This window comes from Sebastes umbrosus, chromosome 13 (genome assembly GCF_015220745.1).
Source record: "Sebastes umbrosus isolate fSebUmb1 chromosome 13, fSebUmb1.pri, whole genome shotgun sequence".
NCBI classification, from domain to species: Eukaryota; Metazoa; Chordata; class Actinopteri; order Perciformes; family Sebastidae; genus Sebastes; species Sebastes umbrosus.
The window spans coordinates 17,262,916-17,284,023 of record NC_051281.1 but is presented as its reverse complement, the minus strand read 5'-3'; the positions used below and the strand labels follow the sequence as shown (position 1 = coordinate 17,284,023).

At 37.4% G+C, this 21,108-nt stretch overlaps 3 protein-coding genes across 4 annotated transcripts; 2 read left to right on the top strand and 1 right to left on the bottom strand.

Annotated features, from left to right (window-relative positions):
- Positions 1 to 295: 295 nt before the first annotated feature.
- On the bottom strand, positions 296 to 8,567 carry LOC119500426 (multidrug resistance-associated protein 4-like). The gene is made up of 13 exons (XM_037790136.1): positions 8,393 to 8,567; positions 7,030 to 7,140; positions 4,854 to 4,974; positions 4,517 to 4,741; positions 4,337 to 4,426; positions 4,051 to 4,214; positions 3,813 to 3,938; positions 2,740 to 2,989; positions 2,537 to 2,644; positions 2,219 to 2,308; positions 699 to 890; positions 469 to 563; positions 296 to 386 (listed from the first exon to the last, which is right to left on the bottom strand). The coding sequence occupies exons 1-13, from the start codon at positions 8,455 to 8,457 to the stop codon at positions 296 to 298; spliced, it is 1,728 nt and encodes a 575-aa protein (XP_037646064.1). The 5' UTR covers positions 8,458 to 8,567.
- Positions 8,568 to 10,516: 1,949 nt separating this feature from the next.
- On the top strand, positions 10,517 to 17,712 carry LOC119500261 (claudin-10-like). 2 transcript variants are annotated; one of them, XM_037789917.1, is made up of 5 exons: positions 10,517 to 10,886; positions 16,210 to 16,371; positions 16,455 to 16,536; positions 16,628 to 16,738; positions 16,867 to 17,712. In XM_037789917.1, exons 1-5 carry the CDS (start codon positions 10,673 to 10,675, stop codon positions 17,021 to 17,023), a joined length of 726 nt encoding a protein of 241 aa, XP_037645845.1. In that variant the 5' UTR covers positions 10,517 to 10,672; the 3' UTR covers positions 17,024 to 17,712. The 2 variants fall into 2 exon arrangements, with proteins under 2 accessions (XP_037645845.1, XP_037645846.1); XM_037789918.1 differs by lacking the exon at positions 10,517 to 10,886 and adding an exon at positions 13,151 to 14,701.
- Positions 17,713 to 18,109: 397 nt separating this feature from the next.
- Positions 18,110 to 20,879, top strand: LOC119500259 (claudin-10). The gene is made up of 5 exons (XM_037789915.1): positions 18,110 to 18,454; positions 19,700 to 19,861; positions 19,955 to 20,042; positions 20,196 to 20,303; positions 20,393 to 20,879. Exons 1-5 carry the CDS (start codon positions 18,223 to 18,225, stop codon positions 20,586 to 20,588), a joined length of 786 nt encoding a protein of 261 aa, XP_037645843.1. The 5' UTR covers positions 18,110 to 18,222; the 3' UTR covers positions 20,589 to 20,879.
- The last annotated feature ends 229 nt before the right edge of the window (positions 20,880 to 21,108 follow it).

The following is a 21,108-nucleotide window of genomic DNA, read 5'->3' as shown; positions in this document are numbered from 1 at the left end:
ACTTATTGTCTATAATTAGATATTATTGGATATGCACAGCTTCTGTCAGTGTTAAACTTTTTACCCATGTGTTGACGAGTTATATTTATAAGTGTATAATTATGTATCTAGTTGTCTAGTAGAATTACGTTTTGTCTGTCATGTTATTTTGTTTTCTTTTCTTGTAATTGTTTTTTTCATTTGCTGAACCTATTTCTACTCACCACAATGTCAATCCACCCAATTCAGGAACATGTATAACATGTTATACATATTTTTTAAAAGAATAACATATTTTTATTATTAGTAATAAGACTTACTCTTCAAAGAGGTGCCGTCCCACCTCAGCATCCACAGCACTGAGAGGGTCATCCAGCAAGTAGATATCTGCATCTTGATACACTGCTCTAAAAATTCAAACATATGGAGGTTATTTCTGTCACTGTCAACAAATAAAAATGTGCATCGCTGCATAGTTATCCAGCACACCTTGCTAAGCTGACCCTTGCCTTCTGTCCTCCACTGAGGTTGGCCCCTCTGTCCCCGACCATTGCCAAGTCACCACCTGGCAAAAGGTCCAAGTCCTGAACAGGGTCCAAATGCAACCCTTACCAGTCATTCACATAAACTGGACTCACTACGAGCTAAACCTGTCTAATAACTAGACTACAGAGTATTAAAATGCAGCAGGGCATGTATTAATCAACAGTGATTCTCACTCTCTTGAGGGCGCAGGCTCTCAGAACTCTATCATACTTCTTGGGGTTGAGCTCTTTGCCAAAAAGGATGTTGCTTCGAATCGTACCAGATAAAATCCAGGGCTGCTGAGAAGTGTATGTCAGCTCTCCTTTGACCTTGACCACACCACTTTCCTGACTCAGTTCTCCCAGGATGGCACTGAGGAGCGAGGACTGACATGCACAAACACAGAACAAAAACTAAGATTTAAAGAACAATTTTGGGAACAATTTTGGGAAATTAACCTAAAATCACTGCCTTGCCGAGAGTTAGATGAGAAGATCGATACCCATACCTGCCAACCTTGAGACCCTAAAAAATAGGGATGGTTTCAAAACCAACGTGGGGGGGTCTGGTGGTCCTCCCCCAGAAAAATTTCAGAGCCTTTGTTTCCTGCATTCTGGTGACTTTTAATGACTGAAAATAAGTATACTGTAATAGCATTATTTGATAAATAGGCCTATTTTTAAGAAAACTGAATAATTCACCCCTCTGGCATGAACTTGTGTGAATTTCTGGCATAAACTAATATTCATCAGTTTTTATTAATTCATTCATTTTTTGCCCCTGCTTGAGTATTTCTTTATCTTAGTACTCTCCATTTCTATCTCCTCTCACTCACTGAAGGCCCTTTCAGACACAATGCGACAACGGCATCACTGCGCTCTGAAACCCGTTATTTCCAATGGCTTGCGCCACGGCACGATGGCTTTGTTGTGATGCTGTGATGTGTGGCGAGCGCAGTTCAAAACACGTCGCAATGTCGCAAGCAGCTCTCCTCCGAGGAAAAAGACATTTGGTGTAGCTCTATAGCTGTCCGGGTGGAAACAGTAGGGCTTATAGCTTATACACACTGTACAGTGCCAGAAACAGGTTGAGATAACGAAAAGGAAAAAAAGGTGTGAGAAATTGCCATAAATCGGGAGAAGGCGGGAGAATTGAGACGCCGGGAGGAAACCAGAAGAGGCCAATGAAAAACTTGAATCTCCTGGGAAAATCGGGAGGGTTGGCAAGCATGGCGTAACAAAAATGATATCGATATCGATCTTCTCATCTCACTCTAAGAAGTAAGAAAGTGAATAAGTATATTTTCCAAAGACAATTAATTAATGCCATTTCAGTTAACCCAAAAGAAAATGCATTGCGCTTCCTGCATACAAGTGAACTATCTAGCAGCTAGCTACCTATTGGCTTTAATAAGAAATCACATAACAGGATAATTTTATGGTAACATAAAGGAATCTTGGTATTTCCTACATATTAAAACATTTATGTCTCCATTCTGTCAGTCAAATCTAATGGCCCCGGTGATATTTTATATGTCACTCAACTGCTGGTAAAAAAAATCTAAAATTAAAACATCAGCACTGACTCAACGATATAATGTTAATACAATTCATAGCATCATATTATTAATGATTTTGAGTTACTTAACATATCTCAGGTTTATCATCATGTGTGTGTATGACTATAAACCCTGAGACTGCAAAACAGACCTGACCTTTCCAGCCCCAACAGGACCAATTACTGCCAGGAGCTGCTCTGGCTTCACTGTGAAAGATATGTTCTGTAAAGTTGGAGCCTCAAGCATCTGTAAAAGAAAAAAAGTAAATGAAGTGAAACACTGTCATGTAGCAACTATTCAGTGAGTCAGGTTTACTTATATAGCTCAAAATCACAAATTTGTCCGAGAGGCGCCTCACAATCTGTATAGCGCCACTCTCTATCCTTACTTAGATCCTCAAGGGGTTTAAGGATTGTTGCACGTGAGCAATGTACAGATAGAAAGGAGCGACACGTTGCCCACAATAATTCTCACCTTATCCCAGTAGCATATTAAATCCTGAATTTTCACCATGCAGTCCTTCTTCTCTGCCACAGGATGCCCCAGGTGCTGAGGAGCAACTTCATCCAGCAGAAGAAAATTCTTAAAAGAAGAATCATATTCAGAGTTTTAGTTTCCACAGACAGTGATCAACACACGCTGGGTGTAAATATGAGCTCGGTCTGTGGTGTATTTACTTGAATCCTTCTAATGCTGACGAGAGACTCGGAGACCTTCTCTATGGCAAAGGGAAAGAAGAATGTGATGGTGAGTCTGACTGCACCGTAGAGGGAAACAGCCATAAACACTCTGCTGGCAGACAACTGGTTTCCTGTCAGCACGTAGACGCAGACGGTGATGAAGACGATGATCTTGCTGGCCACAAAGAAAGATGCCATGTTCAGGCCACGCAGGTAGGAGCTTTTCATGATCTTGGAGATTTCCATTCTGGACAATAACAAAACATGTTGTCGGTAAACACTGTTTGACGCAGATTATCATTCACAAACAGCAACATTTGTTTTTTAATAACCCTTCGCTAAGCCCCATCCCTCGCTGCTACTCTGTCAAACTGTCAGAGCTACCATAGAGCCCGCACTGTCACTTACTGCACTCACTGAATAAATATTATCTAATTTTTGGAAAAAACGAAAAAAGCAGTTTCAGAGAGAAGCAAAAAAGAAGGGTCTTCAATATGTGTTTGAAATATATATCAGTATTTCAAACTGACTCAGCAGCGAACCGGGTTAAAAAGATAAAGAGAGAAGCTGCAGCCAACAGATCTCAGTGTAAAAGTGAACCACCAAATCACCTAGCGGTCGAGACAGAAGACAATGAACAACGGTGTTCCTGTAAAGCCAGGTAGGTCTTCATTCACTGTGACAATCATTAAATAGCAAAAGCAGCATGTGTATACATTCAGTATACCTTCAGTAGCTTGATGATGTGCTAACATACTCTGCTAAGGTTAGCTCCACAGGTTTTTATGTACGAAATGTTTTATAAACATATATCTCCTTCCAACTTCTCCGGGTAATGAGTATCATTATTACACGTGGCCTAGACACAACGTTTGACTATGACTAGATCGAAATCTACAAAACCAGCCTGAAAATGAAGAAAAGGAGCAGAGCCGGATGGTTGTCAAACCCTACGCTACGATTGTCCAATCTGTTTTCGAGGGGTGGGACTTAGCGAAGTATCAATTAAGAGGATATTACAAAAACTTGTTAAGATATTGAAATGGAAGGCAGGTTAGTTTTTGGTTTACCTTCTGACTTCATTCACCAATGCAGCAAAAGGCTTCTCCCACCCATACATCTTTATAACGCGGATCCCAGAGATGACTTCATTCATTGTGCGTATTCTTTCATCTGTTAAGACTGCTGTCTCAGCCCTAAAACAACACACACAAATTGCAGCAATGGCATCAGTGCAACACACAACATTAACTTAAAGAAGAGAAAATAGTTTTCTATATTTGATAAATCTGGCGAATGACTTCAAACCTGAGACTAGAGAACAAGCGTCCGAACATAGTCTGTACTGGCAACAGGATGACGAAGACAGTCATTCCCGCAAGGCACGATGGGCCAATCGCATACATCAACAATAGTATCACAGTTGCTGCTTGTAGAGGACCAATCCACAAAAAGTGCAAATATAAGGTTACCTGTAAAGAAAACAATGAAGAGGAAAGAACTACTCATGTACGGTCATATATTATTGAATGAGTAAGTCACATTTAAAAAATATATTTAAAGATATAAACCTAAAATACTTTCAGATAATTACCTCATCAAATTTGTTGACGTCATTGGATAAGAGGTTGACAATTTGTCCTGTGGTAGTTTTGGCAAATGCTTTGCTGTTAAGACAAAGAGCCTTTGTAGAACAAAGGTGTTAAATCAAGTCATAGAAACCACAGGAATATGACAGATGACATTTAATCATACATGTCTCATAATGACTGACCTTCCGATAGATCATGTGGCACATGGCCACACGAATCTTCATGCCTGCTCGTTGGACGTGATAGAAATAGAGATGATTAAGGGTGGCCAGGCCGATGGTTGAGAAGGAGATGCCTGCAGCATAGCTGTAGGCCTCATAGACTGCAGCTGTGTTGTCGGGGTCATATCTCTCAAAGTACTCAATTATTTTCCCAAGTAGAAACGGTTGAATGACTTTGATAACTTCCTGATAGAAAATGAGATGTAAAGCAGATGTGTGGGAGTGCTGCATTAAAACAAAACTTAATGCAGCATTGTTCTCTGGAGACGTTTAGTTTCACTGTGAGATTGCATTGTACCTCTATAAAGATGTATATTCCAATGAGTGCGTAAGATCTCCAGTAGCACTGAACAAGAACTTTGGCAAGTCTGGGTGGGCGCAGATCCTTTGCCGCCTGTTGAACCTCTCTGTCCCAGTACCTTTAAAAAGTGAAAAAGAAAAGCAATGGTTACTCCCAGCTGTCTGTGGCTCAGGGATTAGAGCGGGTCATCCTTTAATCACAAGGTTGGCGGTTCTCTCCCCGGCTCCCTCTGTCCACATGTCCAAGTGTCTATGAGCGAGACACTGAACTCCAAGTTGCTCCCCGGGCGCTTTAGAGCAGCCCACTGCTCCTAAATGCCTAAGATGGGTTAAATGCAGAAGTTATATTTCATATAAGTATGTATGTGACGATTAAAACTACTACTGAATGTAGTTATTAATATAGATTGTTGTGAGAGAAATCACAAGAAGAATTCAGTTCCACATATTTCAAGCAGAATAATCCATTATTATGTCTTGCTTCTGTGGATGTTAAAGTCTGAGTAAATCAAACATAAATATGTGTTCTGAGTGTAACACACCACAGAAAAATGTGTTATTAACCACCCAACCAAATTTGAACGATCAAAACAATCGCAAAGTACGTAAAATTAAGTTTCAAAATCGTGAAAAAAATGAGTAGTCTGCTGAAGGCATCGAACCACGTCCAATGGCGGATGAGGCTTGATTACATATGTAGAGTAAATACGACACTTCTTGTTGGCGATCCCACTGCTACGCGCTACTTTTGCTTAATGTTAATACGCATGCTCTATAATAGGCAGACCATACACACCAGAGACATTTGCAGGCCGAGCCGGCTAACTTCCAGGTTAGCCCCATGCTAACTTAAATGGGGATAAAATAATTCAAACGTGTTTCTAGACTTTTCAAATGTTATCGGACCGAACTGATCAAATTTGTTCTCATGCACAACCCGAATGGCAGGCACACAGTGAGGGCCGATGAGAGACAGACAGGGCTGGACGGCCAGTAAAAACATGTAGAATTTATTTGACAGCTCACTGGGATTTGTCCCAGTATACCATATGGCCAGTACACCACTGCTAGTGTTTCACAGGCAGGCATAACATGAAGCTAACTCTGGTGCAACATATTTACATGTTACAGTGGCATGCACACTTGATCTCACTCATCACATACTGACGGCTACTTCTACTCGACTGGCTTTAGCTACTTTCAACTTACTGCCTTATTCTTTTACACCATAACTACATATACTTAATAATAATAAACTTAAATGTTTATTATTATTATTATGTTTATAATATTCTGTGACGGTAATGCCGATTTCTCACCTCAAATGTTTTCAAAAACATCTTGTAGTGTACTGTTTAGCTGTAAAATGAGAACATTTTTAACCAGCCGGATAAAACTTTCTCATTTTACAGCTAAACAGTACACTACAAGATGTTTCTGAAAACATTCAACATTTTTCTGCACCTGCAGTGTCTTAACTTTTGGTATGTGTCATCAACCATCATTTGTCTTAGCACTGAAGTACTTGCACCAAACTCAGTTTATCACCCCTCAACACGTACAGGCCACCTCTTTCTGGGTCTCTCCCACCCTGGACTCCGATGGGGGGGTGGTTGCTGACATTTTGACCGCATCACACTTAGCTGGAAATTGTAAGTAATGCTGATTGTAGGTCAGTAAGCTCTCATGTGATAGTTTGAGAAGTACAGTCTATATATAGGTGGAATTCCTTCCAAGAACAAAGTGTCCCCTATTTAGAAGAGGTGCCAGGCAGTGGTTGGGACATCCATGAGTCTCTAGTTGGCTACTAAACACTTGGATTTTCTCCCAGTAGAGAAGGAGGTCACTCCAATATGACTGCTGCTTAGTGTGAGAATAAAGATCTGATTGTTGTTTGAATATAGTAGTTTTTAGTACTATGTCTTTGCTGAAGTGGTGGATTGGGTCTGGGAGAATGCCCAAACATACCATTTAATATTATCCTTCAGGGGGTTTCGATGTCAATGACTATGAACTTTGAAGGTGAACACATGGTACCAGACAAGAATTACACACAGTAACATATCACCGTGGCATCTAGAATCTAAGCCTATTCAATTTCAACTTTGAGATAATTACAGTAAATGACAGAAGTAAATTAACATCAGTATTATTAAACTGAATTAATGTCTTACCCTTGTAGCTCCTCGCCAAGTCTATCTGATGAGTCCTCTGGGAGAACTTCATACATGTCATCTTTCTCCAACTTCCTCTGGTACCCGATTCTTAACAAGGGATTCAGCCAACTAGAGAAGAAGTACATGAAAATATGCTCAGTACTTGAAAACAATTATTGAAATTATTGTTCAAAGAAACTGTGAAAAGCAACATGAAAATAAAGGACATGGAAGGTTTTTACTACTGTAATAGTAGCGGAAGTAGCCCACCTGTATGAGCTGCTATACATTTACATACCACAGTGATACTCAATTTACGGGTGCCGGGTGGCCCGCCGACCATTTTCTAATTGACAATGAAAATAAATTTGATTCACAATTTTTGTACTTTTAATGTAAATAAGTTACCAGAGTGCATAAAAAGGCATCGAAATAGACCAATAGAGCTTAGTTATAAAAAAGAAAAAAAAGAAAAAAGTGTAACCTCTGTTGGGAACTAAACCCCAAATCCATTTTATCTGATTAATGTTTGTTTATTGTCTGACCTCCGGTCATTTTGTAAAAAGCAAGTTGAGTATCTCTGAGTGTACCTCTTAGTTTGTTCACACAAGTGAAATGGTCCATTCTTCAGAATAATCAGATTATGTATCCTACTACTGTAAGCACACTTCCAAAACTTTTACTCAATATTTTTTTTTTATGACTAACTTTTTCTTTTTCATGCCATCCTCTCAAGATTGCATAAACATACAGATATACAAATTAAACATATGTACAAAAATAGAAAGAGGAGCAAGGAGCCATCCCCTTTTTCTAATTTGTTTAATGCAATTGGCAGCTCTAAGAACAAAACATTATGAAAGGAAGATATTGCTTAATAGATAGAGTATGGGGATATCCATCTGGTGGTAAGGATTTTATGGGGGCTGCCGTAAAAATCTGATGATATAATACATTATTATACTTTATAATTTATGTTTGTTATTGTCTCTCATCATCTTTACTTTGTCTTTGTAACTATGTCCAGAAAAGTTCTACACAACTAAAGCTATTATTATAGTAACTGATATTTACTATTGAAACAATAGTAGGCTATTATTCACTCTCCAAACTACTCTTACTGTGCACAAGTGTGCCTGTTGTGATTCAAGACTAAAGGGATAAACTTGTACCCAAGAGCCTGAGCTCTCTCTCCTCCTGTGTGGTGAACAGTGTTGTTTATGTTTACGCATGGACGGATGCTCAGCAGCAGCTATATACCTGCTGCTATCACTTCCAAAGGGACAAGCCTGTCTTTTGAGTGGCCACAAACTGTCACACAGGAGAGCTCTCCATTCAATTAATGTCAAACACGGCTGTCACTGCGGGCTGCTTTTCTTACCAGAAGAAAATCTTGGAGAGAAGATTAGCTGAAGCCGACGGATTATCCTTCCGCAGTGGATCCATGCCCACCCAAACAGGTAAAAAAGCAACCTGAGGACTTTCTCTGCAGGCTGTGTGGCAGGCAGGGAGGATATATATCGACAAAAGACTCAGAGGAAGAAAACCCTGAGAGAACAGCTGCTGTAAACTCCAATGTCTATCAATATCACACCTACAGACATGCAGGACAGGATTAAAGCTACTACAGGAGACGCACACAGCCGGCTTGGCTCTCTGTCAGGTGAGAGGTGGCGCTGCGTAACCACGCCCACTGCACGCTGATTGGCTGATGGAAGACTCCATCACTTCCATCAGTACACCTTCATGGGTCATGAATGAACTCTGTGCTTTCTCACCAAGCAATCAATATGTACACACAAGTACTACAATAAAATCCAAATTTGTATCAAAAGTAATAGCCTACTCATGTCTTATATTATATTATATTATTTTATATTATATTATATTATATTATATTGTACTATATTATATTACATTATATTATATTATATGACATTATATTATATTTTATTACATTACATTATATTATATTATATTATATTATTTTGACCTGTCCAGGGTGTACCTTCGCCCAATGTCAGCTGGAATTGGCTCCAGCCCCCCGCCACCCTGAGTAGGAGAAGCGCTTACAGATAATGGATGGATGGATGGACGAATGTACTGTGTTGTATATATTGTGTTGTATTATAATGTATTACAAGATATGTTTTTACCTATACATTCATCTGTAGCAGCATTTAAATGTCACCTGGTCATGGTGGAGCTAATTTCAACTATACTTAATGTATAATATGTGAAAAAAAATTGCCAGTCTGGTAGTTAGATGGATTATTTAAATATTAACAATAGAAATCAACTTGTTTCAAGAATTTTACAGAGCTACTTGTGAGAATGTTTAAAAAGGACAGACTAAGTGAGAAAAGAAAACAAAATTACATTTATTCTCGAAAATACATTAAAAAACTATTTGGTAATGTGAAGATTTGTGCTGCGTGCAAAGCCACCATTTTTTCCAGTCAGGTAACTGTTACGGAGTAAAAATATTTCCCTCTGAAATGTAGTGGAGTAAAAGTATAAAGTACCATTTAATTCTGTTTTGAAAGGACTTCCTCATCCAGTTAGTCATAGGGACGCTTGTTAATATTCAACAGAAGAACAGAAGTCACAGAGGAAAATGTAATATCTCTTCATTTTCACGGAAAAACTGAAGTGACACCTACAAGAGATTTCTTTTTTCACAACATGATACAGTATGTGGCTTGCCTGACAATAAAGTATAACCTAAACTAAAATGAAGGAACCCTACTTAAAACCCCTACATGTGATTCATCTTTCTTATCTGTAAATTATAAAAAATTACAGATATTGACTGTTCTAACACCATTTTCTGTAAAATGCACTGAATCAAACTCCCACTTTTATTCTTTTTTTTTGTAAACTTTCTCAAAAATGAACTCCACATTCTCCACATGCACTCCTAAATACATATTCTGTGTTACATAAACATGATATATAATAATATAGTTTTTATTACCTGTTTGCTTGTATTTGTTCTATTCTGTGATAGAAACAAAAACAAAAATGAATAATAAAATAATACAACAGAACAATTGCCAGATTTCAAATCTTTCTGACAATAATCTTAGTTTCACTAATGATTTCCTGGATGACTTTATTGAGGTTCACATTACAGCTGATTACGTTCTGATGCCACCATCTCTTTTTATAAGTGGCTTCACTTTCTCTAAATGTACAATGTTTGTGACAACAGTGACCCTGAAAAACAACATACATGTTCACATATGAGCTGGCAATCATTAGTCGTTCAGTTGCTTAATATTGTATGGGCAGAAATAGATGAACCAGTAAGTGGACTTTGTCACATTGCTTCCTCTTTTGAGGATTACTGATTACTGTTTTATTTTTGTTATGTTAACATGATACTTGACCTTATTTGTAGACTGAAACGTGCATTTCAAATACCACTTTGCCAAAATGTAATGACTAACTGCAAACTCATACTTCCTTCCTGCTATTTCACTTTCAGACACCTGTGTCCGTCCCTCGCCACTAGAGACGTAGGAGGCAAGATGTCCTGTCTGTAAATCATCTCAATGAAACACATGTCCACTGTGTAATTTGCCCACCTGGGGCCATTTTATTTCTTCTCATTTTCTTGAATGTGCCAAAAGACTGTATACATATCTTGAACCTCCAAATGTCAGGCTTGCAGATTCTGGCTTTTGTCAGCGGCCTGGCCGGGCTTGGTGCCACTATTGGTGCCACAGTGTCCAATGAATGGAGGGCCACCAGCCGGGCATCTTCAGTCATCACAGCGACCTGGGTGCTCCAGGGTCTGTGGAACAACTGTGCTGGAAATGCCATTGGAGCTTTGCATTGCAGACCACATCATACTATCCTTCAGCTGGCAGGTAAGCTAACAGGGTCAGAGTTTCACAGCGACCACATAACAGTATCTGTTCTCACACTGCTGAATGACGCATCTGTCTCTGTTAATACAGCCGTTGTTAATATAGCGGCTAGTGTGTGAATATAGCCTTACTAATGGCAAGGTATTGTTTGTATACTGTTGAGGTGCTTTATGAAATGTGTAATAACACAGTGTAACCTAACCTAAATATTCTTCACCACAGAAACAACTGGTTTTACAAGTATGCATCTGCATATTTAGTGCATATATTTTCAGGTGCAGCAGATATTCAAACATTCTTTCCTGTAGTACCACTTTTCAATGGGTTCAATACATAAAGTAGTCTTTGAAAATACTATTGAAGGTTAGTGTAAAATGTTATGAAAGACGTCATTTTTAAGAGATGTGTTTTGCAAAGAAATCTTTACTTAAGGTTCGTCATTAAGGAGGATACAGTCTGACAGCGTTTTGTAATTTTTCAGTGGAAGAGTTTTCATCTTTAGACTCAGATAGACTTTTCACACGTGTATTTTTCTTTAAATAAAAACTGTTTTGTTATACAGGTATATACCTGTTCCCATAATGACATTTCATCATTATCTTTCATGGTCATTGCTGATAAAATCACAAATTTGTTACCTTGACAAATGCTGTTTCAGATTTATAGCAAAAATACAATTTATGCTGAAAAAATAAGTAAATGACTATTTCTGTTCCAGATTATGGCTCACGTGTTAACAGTGGCAAATGTGTAATCCTTTGTTGGAAATGTCAAACTGAGAGTGTCACAGCTTCTACAGAGGAAGTAAACAAAGACCTGTTGTAGGCAGTAATGGGCCAGTAAGGGAGAAAATAACTTAACTTGCACTTATTGTCTATAATTAGATATTATTGGATATGCACAGCTTCTGTCAGTGTTAAACTTTTTACCCATGTGTTGACGAGTTATATTTATAAGTGTATAATTATGTATCTAGTTGTCTAGTAGAATTACGTTTTGTCTGTCATGTTATTTTGTTTTCTTTTCTTGTAATTGTTTTTTTCATTTGCTGAACCTATTTCTACTCACCACATTGTCAATCCACCCAATTCAGGAACATGTATAACATGTTATACATATTTTTTAAAAGAATAACATATTTTTTTAAAAGAACGATTGCAGAGTGTTTTGAGATTCTCAGCTCCATCTGATGGTGGCAGTGTGTTTACAGTGAAGTTATCTACAGTACCTACATCCACCAGATGGGTCTCTAATTCACATTATGAAAGCTTAATAAGTCCTTTATTTGGGTGTGATTTCCCTCTTGTTTGCTTTTTATCTGTGACATCCCAAATACATTTTTAGTGATCCTTTTCCAATGAATTAAAACATTTCTCTGCAATGTAACAAAAAGTTTCCTCCACATGCTGTGACATCAGTGTATGGAAGCCCTGAAAGGCAAGTGAGAAAAAGAAAAATACTGGTGATCCATTCTTTAAGTTTGATCTAAATTGTTTTCTCTCCTATGTTTATGACGTCAGGATATGATTTGTCAGGATAATTTTTCTAAGTTCCTAAATTTTTCTTTTCAACCGTGAAACAGGTGGAAAAATAAAATTTGGCAGGGGATTTTTTTTTCTTCTTTTAAATCTTTTTTTTGGGTTTTCCCTAATGATAGATTAATCCAAATTAAAATACATTTCTAGCCAAAAGAAGGACATGACAGTAATGTTACATAACTTGCTAATTTGCTGACAAATTAAAAGTTACCTGTAAGAAACAGTGGGCTACCTCCAGTTTGAAAAGTGAAGCCTATTGGGAAGTGCTTTAAACTTGCGTTATTTCTAATAGCCAGCAGGGGGCGACTCCTCTGGTTGCAAAAACTGTATAGAAGTCTATGAGAAAATGACCCTACTTCTCACTTGATTTATTACTTCAGTAAACATTGTAAACATGAGTTTGTTATCTTAATCACTAGTTTCAAGTCTTCTTCAATACAGCATGATGTTCATTTAGTAAATGATGGTCCCATTTAGAGTGAAATAGACCATAAAGCAGGGTATGCTTTAGGTCGTGGATAACTTTGAGAGGTCGCTACCACGGCGCTACCACGGCGCTACCACGGCATTGTCCGGTCTGGGAGTTGTCCATGTTTTTGTCTTAGAACTTTAAACCTTTCACAGTGTGTTTTCAGTTCATGAAAGTTAATTGTAACAAAAATGTCTTTCAGCGTTCGGTTGTACTTAGCTCCACCCTTTTGTGTTATTTTTGCAAAAAAACAAGATGCCATACTCAAGGCTTCAAAACGGCAGTCCACAAACCAATGGGTGACGTCACGGTGACAACGTCCACTTACAGTCTATGGGAAGAAAACGTGAATGCTTTTAGTTCTATTTACCATAGAACATGGGGTTGTGGCGCACTTCAGCCTATTCTGGCCAAAATTAGTATTACAAAGACAGACACTTTTTTTCACCTGTTTTCACAGATGAAAGAGAAAGTAACTTTAAAAATGACCTGGTAAAACCTTTTTTTTCACCTGTTCTTGAGTCATAAACACATCAGAGGAAACAATTGAAATCAGACTTAGAAAATGGATCACCAATTTTTTTTCTCACTTGCCAGTCAGGGCTTCCATATAGGAGTGAGTGTCATGCTGTTAATAAGTTATCTAAATCCTGCTATTTTAGGAAGTTACAGCACTCTTGTTGCGTATTAATCATAGGTGGCAGTGCAAGGTGAAAGGTAGAAGGTGACACATTCACTGTACTGTATCATATCTCAAATGTCGGCTGTGGTTTCTCAAGACAAAGGTTTTTACTCAAATAAGAAGTGAGGCTGTAAGAACGGTGCTGGTTTACTTTTCACATAGTTTGTGGTGTGGATGGACAAAATAACAGGAACACCTTACATTGATCATTGGCTCATGCTATGGCGATACACCCATGATATATACTGATTAATACTGTATGAGGCATTGTTACCTACCACGGAGTACGAATGGTTTGACCACCGGCAGCATTTTACAGCTTAATATATTAATAATGTAACATACCTCAGAATGAATACTATACATAAGAACATTAACTTTTACTTCTGTAAAAAAATAAAATAAAAAAATTCCACATTTATGAAGTATTTCTCCATTATGGTATCATTAATTTGACTTATTAATCAAGTAATTTGAGTGTTGGACTTCATGCCCACTCAAAATAATACATGAACTCACAAACACAGAGCAAAGAATTCATTGTGTATGCCTACAGTTGCTTTACTTTTAAACGTCATTACTGATGCCATCCCAACACTTTCTACATCCAGAACTCCCCATCATTTATGACTGTGAGTCACTGTGACGTGTACTGGATGAGGGGGTGGAAGGTGCTATAATAGACCATTGGTCACTTGTTGATGTTAAGGGCCAAACTCCTCCCTTCAGAATATAACAGCCCACAACACATTAACTATCAATCACAGCTTATCCATTGAACCTACTAGTGCAGATCATAGCTACATTTTTAACAAGACTTACTAGCCAGGGAACCATTAATCAATTTCAGGTCTCTCCGACTTAATTGGCCGTCACACTGTAGTGTGGAGGAGTCCTCTCTCCAGAAGGAGCAGCATGTTTCAGCAGATTATGGCCTTTGTTTTAAGCACTTCGGGGTGGGTGCTGGTGTCTTCCACATTGCCGATGGATTTCTGGAAGGTATCTTCACTTGATGGAACAGTCATCACCACAGCTACCTACTGGTCCAATCTGTGGAAGGCCTGCGTCACTGATTCAACTGGAATTACCAACTGCAAAGACTTTGCCTCGCTGCTGGCACTGGATGGTCAGCCCGTTGTTCCCTTCTCATTGGATTCTTGGTTTTTCTGCCTTGTTTGGTCAATCATGTTGAATTTATTTTCACAGTAACACTTATAATAACCATCATTTATAAATGGTAAATTGATAGTTAATTAAAATTTAGTTCAGTTATTTTACTGTTAACAAACAACGAAATTATAATAAATAATGTTTACTAATTATTAGTAATGCTATAATTCATGTTATTTTAACAGTTTATTGTTATACGCGTTATAACATTTTATATGCTATATATAGGTATCTGTTAATGATTAAGATATTTTTTGTAAACTTTAAAGATATTGTTTGTAAAACATCTACTGTATATATATTACATAGATATATATTTGTGACACTTTGTTAACAATAGATTTGTAAATGTCTTTAAACATTATTTGGATGCTATTATAAAGTTGCAACTGATGATTATAATACCTTGTCAAATGGTTAATACATACTTCGTAAAGTATCTATAAACATTATTTAGATAGATAGTTAATACTTTGCAAATGGCTAATAATTGGTTTATTGTTTATCTATCTATGTAATGTTTATAGATGTTTACAAAAAAAATCTTAAAGGTTTACAAATCATTTGGTAATCACTAACTAATACTTAATATAGTATATAAAATGTTTTAAATGTGTGCAACAATAAAATGATAAATACTTTACTAATGTAATCAGAACGTAATTGCTATGATACAATATATAATTTCTAAACTAATTATTTCATATTGTACAAACTAATGATAAAAAATACAGAAATAATAGCATTACTAATAATAAGTTATTATTTTATTGTTTGTTAAGAGTAAAATAACTATTAACTAAGTTTAATTTATCACCAATTTACCATTTATAAATGATGGTTATTATAAAGTGTTATCAAGATCACATAATACCTGAAATCGTTTTTGTAATTTTTCTATATTTAGACTAGTGCTGATTCATCCTCAGTTTCCAAGCGCCTTAAGTGTTCAACCACAGCTCGTTCTCTGTCTAAACTTTGCAAGAAAATTCAAGTTGAAGCTCATTGCTACTCAGGACTAATAGATACCCTTAGGCCTAATGCAAGTCTTCAAGGAAACAATTCATTTACCTCCATATATGTCAATGTTTAGCCTTTGTTCTCTGAGCTTGAAAACTACTAACTAAAGGAGATTTACTGGGACCCTCGGGCGGTTCCTCCCACGGCTGACTAGTTTCAGGGGTTAACTTCAAAGGTAATATTTGCTTCAAAATCACAACTGAATGGGACGTTTCATACCAAGACAGTCACTACACTGCCACAAAGTTCCTGAATACAATTAGGGTTACTTGTGACAAATTGTATTTCTTGCTTTGTGTGTAAACTGGTCACAAGGTCAATAACCCATTGACCTTGCAGTGTGCAGATGTGAGAGTACAAGGAATGCAAAACCACAGAACGGAGCAACAGATAGTAACACTCTTTTGATTGCATATAAATTGACCTTCTATTTTATGTTTGCAGGCTACATCCAAGCATGCAGGGCATTGATGATTGCAGCCGTCTGTCTGGGTTTTTTTGGTTCTATATTTTCCCTTGTTGGAATGAAATGCACCAAAATCGGAGGAACTGACAAAAACAAAGCCAGAATTGCCTGCTTTGCCGGTGTAACTTTCATTCTTAGTGGTAAGTATAGTGGAATTGTCTGTGTAATATTTGTAACTGACGTGTGATCTAATTAGATTCCCCTTTTTTCTTGTTCTTCTCAGGCCTTTGCTCACTTTCAGCATGCTCCCTGTATGCACACCAGATAACTGCAGAGTTTTTCGACCCAATGTATATAGCACAGAAGTAAGAGCCGGACTGACTGTACAGCCAGAGTGTTTTAATGTGACTCTATCAATTAAGGAAAATCATCAAGTATTGGTATCTTTGTCTGTAGGTATGAACTGGGAGCTGCTCTCTTTATTGGCTGGTCAGGTTCTATCCTCTGTATCCTCGGAGGCAGCATGCTCTGCTTCTCCATCACTGGTTCTTTTACACGTACCAAAAGGTTTGTTTAAGTAACACGTACACTATGTTCAAATGATACAGAAGATACATGTTTGAATCAATTCTGTTGAGTTATTTTCTGTGGGTGTTTGATTTATGAAGATGCATATGTGCTCTGTCTCTTTACAGCCACAGTCAGGCAAACTATATCTACAACGGCGCTGCCTCACATTCTCATATCTCCTCCTACCCGAGAGGGCAGGCAAAGTCTGTAAACCAGAGGCCACCTCCTGACTACAGCAACTCCTCCAGGACGCAGCACTTTGATAAGAATGCATATGTGTGAGGGATGTGAATATAAAACACTTTTAGTTGAAGCCACTGGTGAGTCTTAAAAGATCTCTGTCTAAAAGATACAGCACACTGTATGAAACTTGGTGGTTTCTGTCTAATAGCTGCACAATTTGGTGATATCAAGCTGTGGCTCAATTAAGTTGGAGTTGGAGGAATTAAGTTTAGAATATTTAAATGTTTCTTCCAGGGGTCCGAAACTCTCTGATGTTGGGGAATTTTATTTTCTATACAGCAGATATCTTCTGTATTTGACAGTTGTACATATTAATCTGCATTGAATACTAGGATTATGTATGTATTATGATTAAACAGCAAAATCAAAAACATTATGGTCCAGAATGGGCCTTTCTAATCAAATTCTTTTGCATCATCATCTATTTTTTTTAATGTATGTGGCAATTAAGTGTGTAATATTGGGCACGACATTTCCTTTGTTGGTTGTATCTTTAACTGTAAGTAACCTGCACATGTTGTTAATCCATAATGACAATATTTAAAACTGTGTCAAACACAGAGTCTTTTGTTTTCCATGACATAACCATGTTTTTTCTAATAAGCAATCTTGAAGAAGTCAAGAAAAGGACTGCACCTTGTCGTTGTCTGCTTGAAATGTGTGGCAAATTATGAGAAGGCATCATTTTTTAGAAGAGTATGTGAGTAGAAATAAAAAAGATAAAACTATTGAGTGTTTTATTCTTGTTTTTTTTAAGCAGATTATAGTCATATCTGCTTGTCAGTGATCACATCATGTCTGCAGAGGGCAGCAGGTTTGCATTTTGTGTTAAGTTAAAGAAGATCTGTGAGAGTCACCCTATTTATCCTAATAATATGTTAGTGTGATAATAAATAATCCAAGTTTTAAGGTGGTTACAAGCATGAGCTTTCTTACTGTAAACACATATTAAACGTATTGCTATTGTGGATGCAAAGAATGGAAAAACCTGAAAAAATAGCTAGAGTTGGTGTGAATTATCTCAAGTGGGTGGCACACTCCACAACGTTTACAGTAAACATCTTACACAATGGTGCAGAACCCTCATCAACACTAATAGCACACGGCACAGACACAATGTCAACGCGTCCTGAAACAGGAAATGACTCATCATCTTACCACTGAGTGGACGTTTAGTGTGTTTTGTGCTTCTAACCAACTGAGTGGACGCTACCAGGTTTAATTTAGTGATTTCAGAAATGAATAAACGTCTGATCCAATTGCTTGGCTTCTTGATTTCATCACTGGGATGGCTGTTTGTGCTGTGCACCATTGCCATGGACTTTTGGAGGATCTTCCAACTAGGAGGACAAGGAGGCTCCTTTATCATCAAAGTGGCCTGGTACTGGTCCAACCTGTGGAAGGATTGTTTCACTGACTCCACAGCCATCACCAACTGTAGGGACTTCCCTGTGCTCTGGACTGTCACCCGTAAGTGCTCTACATGTTGTATATTCCTCAGCAAAGATGTTTCTACTATCTGTGGTAGTCTTTCATTTGCAGACCAGTAACATAACAGGCAGAGCGTAGCAAGAAATGAAAAGTTATAAGCAATAAAATGCACCCTTATTAATTACAATACACTCAGGGATTTTGCTACTGCAGCTTTACATGGTCTGGTATGACCAGTAGGTTTGTTTGCTAATGTTTGCTAACTTTAGCTAGATATTGCTACTGTATGTAAATATCATTACTGGGTCGGTTAGCTGACTTTATGATTCTTCTCTACTTGTGCTACTGTCACCCTAACTTTTAGCATACAACATCCTATTATTGTCAAGTCTTGTGGTTGAGAAAAAAAGTCACATAGACTCCCTTTAAAGAGCGATAAAATTACAATCTTTTAATGTTAAAATTTTTGACATGAATATGTGGTCTGATGAATGTTATGCATTTAACAAACTCACATTAGACGGTAGAGCTTCATTTGTCCCAATGAAATATTTAAAAATCCAGAGCATTAAGAATACAAGTGACAAATACTGACTTTGACAGAAAATACCAAAAATCATGACTACTGTAATTTAACATTTCAGTTTTTTGAGAATTTATAGGCCACTTTAATTCACATTTCAAAAGGTACCAGTGTACTTTTATACTTCATAACTTCAATGTAATGGCTTAAGGTATAATTACTGTGCATATTAAGGTTTTACACTCTGAATGAACAGAAACATGTGAAGTCCTGGTTCAACAAGTAGAGCAATACATAGCAATGGATGATAATAAGCTGAGTGCACACAATAAAATATACATTTGTAAAAAGTAGAAGTAAAATCTGTGTTACAATTATATCAGAAAGGTGTTGATTCAACAGACTATGGTCATTTTTGAAGGTGTACTTGTGTTGGATTATATTAGATTGTAAGGTACAACGAATATTTTTTCATCCCTGCTTCAAAAGTCACCGTTCGGCTGAATCAAACCCTTTTTGAAAAAGGCTTAGCAAAACTGAAAAAAACAATTATAAGCATTAGCAGCATCTATTTAATTGGGCTTGTAAAATTGTTCACATTACTGTGTCTACTCCCTGTAGTGAATATAAGGAGCTTTGGAAATCCTCCATTTCATACTCACAGAGAAGAAAGAGAGAAATTGAACGCTGTTCTAGAAATTGTACATATTCTGTTGAATACTTTCTAATTTTTATATTGCCTTTCTTTCTGCTTCTCACAGCTTACGTCCAGGGAGTACGAGGACTGCTTATGTGCGGGTTAACTCTTGGATTCTTTGGTGTGGTACTTTGCTTTGTTGGGATGGAGTGCACTTATATTGGCGGAGCTGATAAAACCAAGGACAAGCTGCTTTTTGCGGGGGCAGTGTTTCATATAATTGGCAGTGAGTACAAAACATGCACATGCTTGTCTCTGTAAATGACAGGAATGTTTTGCCCTCATTATTTTTTAATACCAACGAAACTTCTGCATGCAGGTGTGTCAGATGTTTCTGCCTACTGCTTATACATCAACAGGGTTGCCAGAACAACCTTTGCTGTCAGTGTAGGGCCAGGAGTCTTACGGTACATTTTCTTACACTGATCTACATCACCATATAATTTAAATTGTAGAAATGCTCTTTAATTCCACGCTAAAATGTTGCTTATTAATGCTTATGTAATTACATTATGTACAATGTATCACAACTTTTTTTCTTATATTTTCACTAATTCCAGGTATGACCTAGGACCTCCCATATTTCTAGGATTGGTGGGATGTTTTTTAATCCTTTTAGGGGCTTTGTTTTACGCTGTGACAGTCTTCCGAGTCATTTGCCCTGAAAGGTATTCAAATTCATCCGTATTCAACCTTTTTCCTGTGACTGCTGAGTTCATACCACATTGTTCATTTTGTCAATATTTTGGTCTTACAGTAAAGTGGTATATGCCTATGGAGGAGGCACATATGTGGACCCTCGCTCCAGAGGAAGAACCCTGTACACCGGATACTACAAACCCTCCAGGCAGTATGGATCTTATTTGGGCTCAGGACCATCCAGAAGCTCTAACAACTCAAAGCTCTCCCAGACAACACCTACGAAAATCTCAGAAAGAGATGCATTTGTGTAATAGCTCAAAGCTCTTTTTTCATATATAGTTTTATATTAACACAAACCGACAAACACAACAAGACATAGTATCTCCAATCTGGTTAACAAACAATCAGCACATTGCATTGTAGATACTGTAGGATGAAGTGTGCAATGTACAATTGTAATTTTTGTTGTTTTCAAGCTCTTGTCATGTGTTGTTTTGGTAAAACAGGTCATACTCTGTATAAAATACACTGTCTTGTGTCTACTCATTATTGTTAACTTTTTTGTGATTTAACAAAAGCATGTTAAAATGAAGAACTCTAACTGTCACTGTAATATCTATGAATTGATATATAATTAAAAAAAATAACTTTATACCTAATAAGTATTGTAAATGGTAAATGGACTTGTATTTATATAGCGTCTTCCGACCACTCAAAGCACTTCACTCTACATGTCAGCATTCACCCATTCACACACACATTCATACACCACTGGCACAGCCTTTGGGAGCAATTTGGGGTTAAGTATCTTGCCCAAGGACACTTTGACAT

Excerpts from the sequence above, each read along its gene's own strand:
- LOC119500259 (XM_037789915.1), top strand. The coding sequence starts at position 18,223 with ATGAATAAACGTCTGATCCAATTGCTTGGCTTCTTGATTTCATCACTG. Across the intron at positions 19,862-19,954 it reads AGTGTTTCATATAATTGGCA|GTGTGTCAGATGTTTCTGCC; the intron begins GTGAGTACAAAA and ends TTCTGCATGCAG. Across the intron at positions 20,043-20,195 it reads GTAGGGCCAGGAGTCTTACG|GTATGACCTAGGACCTCCCA; the intron begins GTACATTTTCTT and ends CACTAATTCCAG.
- LOC119500426 (XM_037790136.1), bottom strand. The coding sequence starts at position 8,457 with ATGGATCCACTGCGGAAGGATAATCCGTCGGCTTCAGCTAATCTTCTC. Across the intron at positions 4,975-7,029 it reads CTTGGCGAGGAGCTACAAGG|GTACTGGGACAGAGAGGTTC; the intron begins GTAAGACATTAA and ends CACTTTTTAAAG. Across the intron at positions 891-2,218 it reads GTCCTGTTGGGGCTGGAAAG|TCCTCGCTCCTCAGTGCCAT; the intron begins GTCAGGTCTGTT and ends TGTGCATGTCAG.
- LOC119500261 (XM_037789917.1), top strand. The coding sequence starts at position 10,673 with ATGTCAGGCTTGCAGATTCTGGCTTTTGTCAGCGGCCTGGCCGGGCTT. Across the intron at positions 10,887-16,209 it reads TACTATCCTTCAGCTGGCAG|GCTACATCCAAGCATGCAGG; the intron begins GTAAGCTAACAG and ends TTATGTTTGCAG. Across the intron at positions 16,372-16,454 it reads TGTAACTTTCATTCTTAGTG|GCCTTTGCTCACTTTCAGCA; the intron begins GTAAGTATAGTG and ends TGTTCTTCTCAG.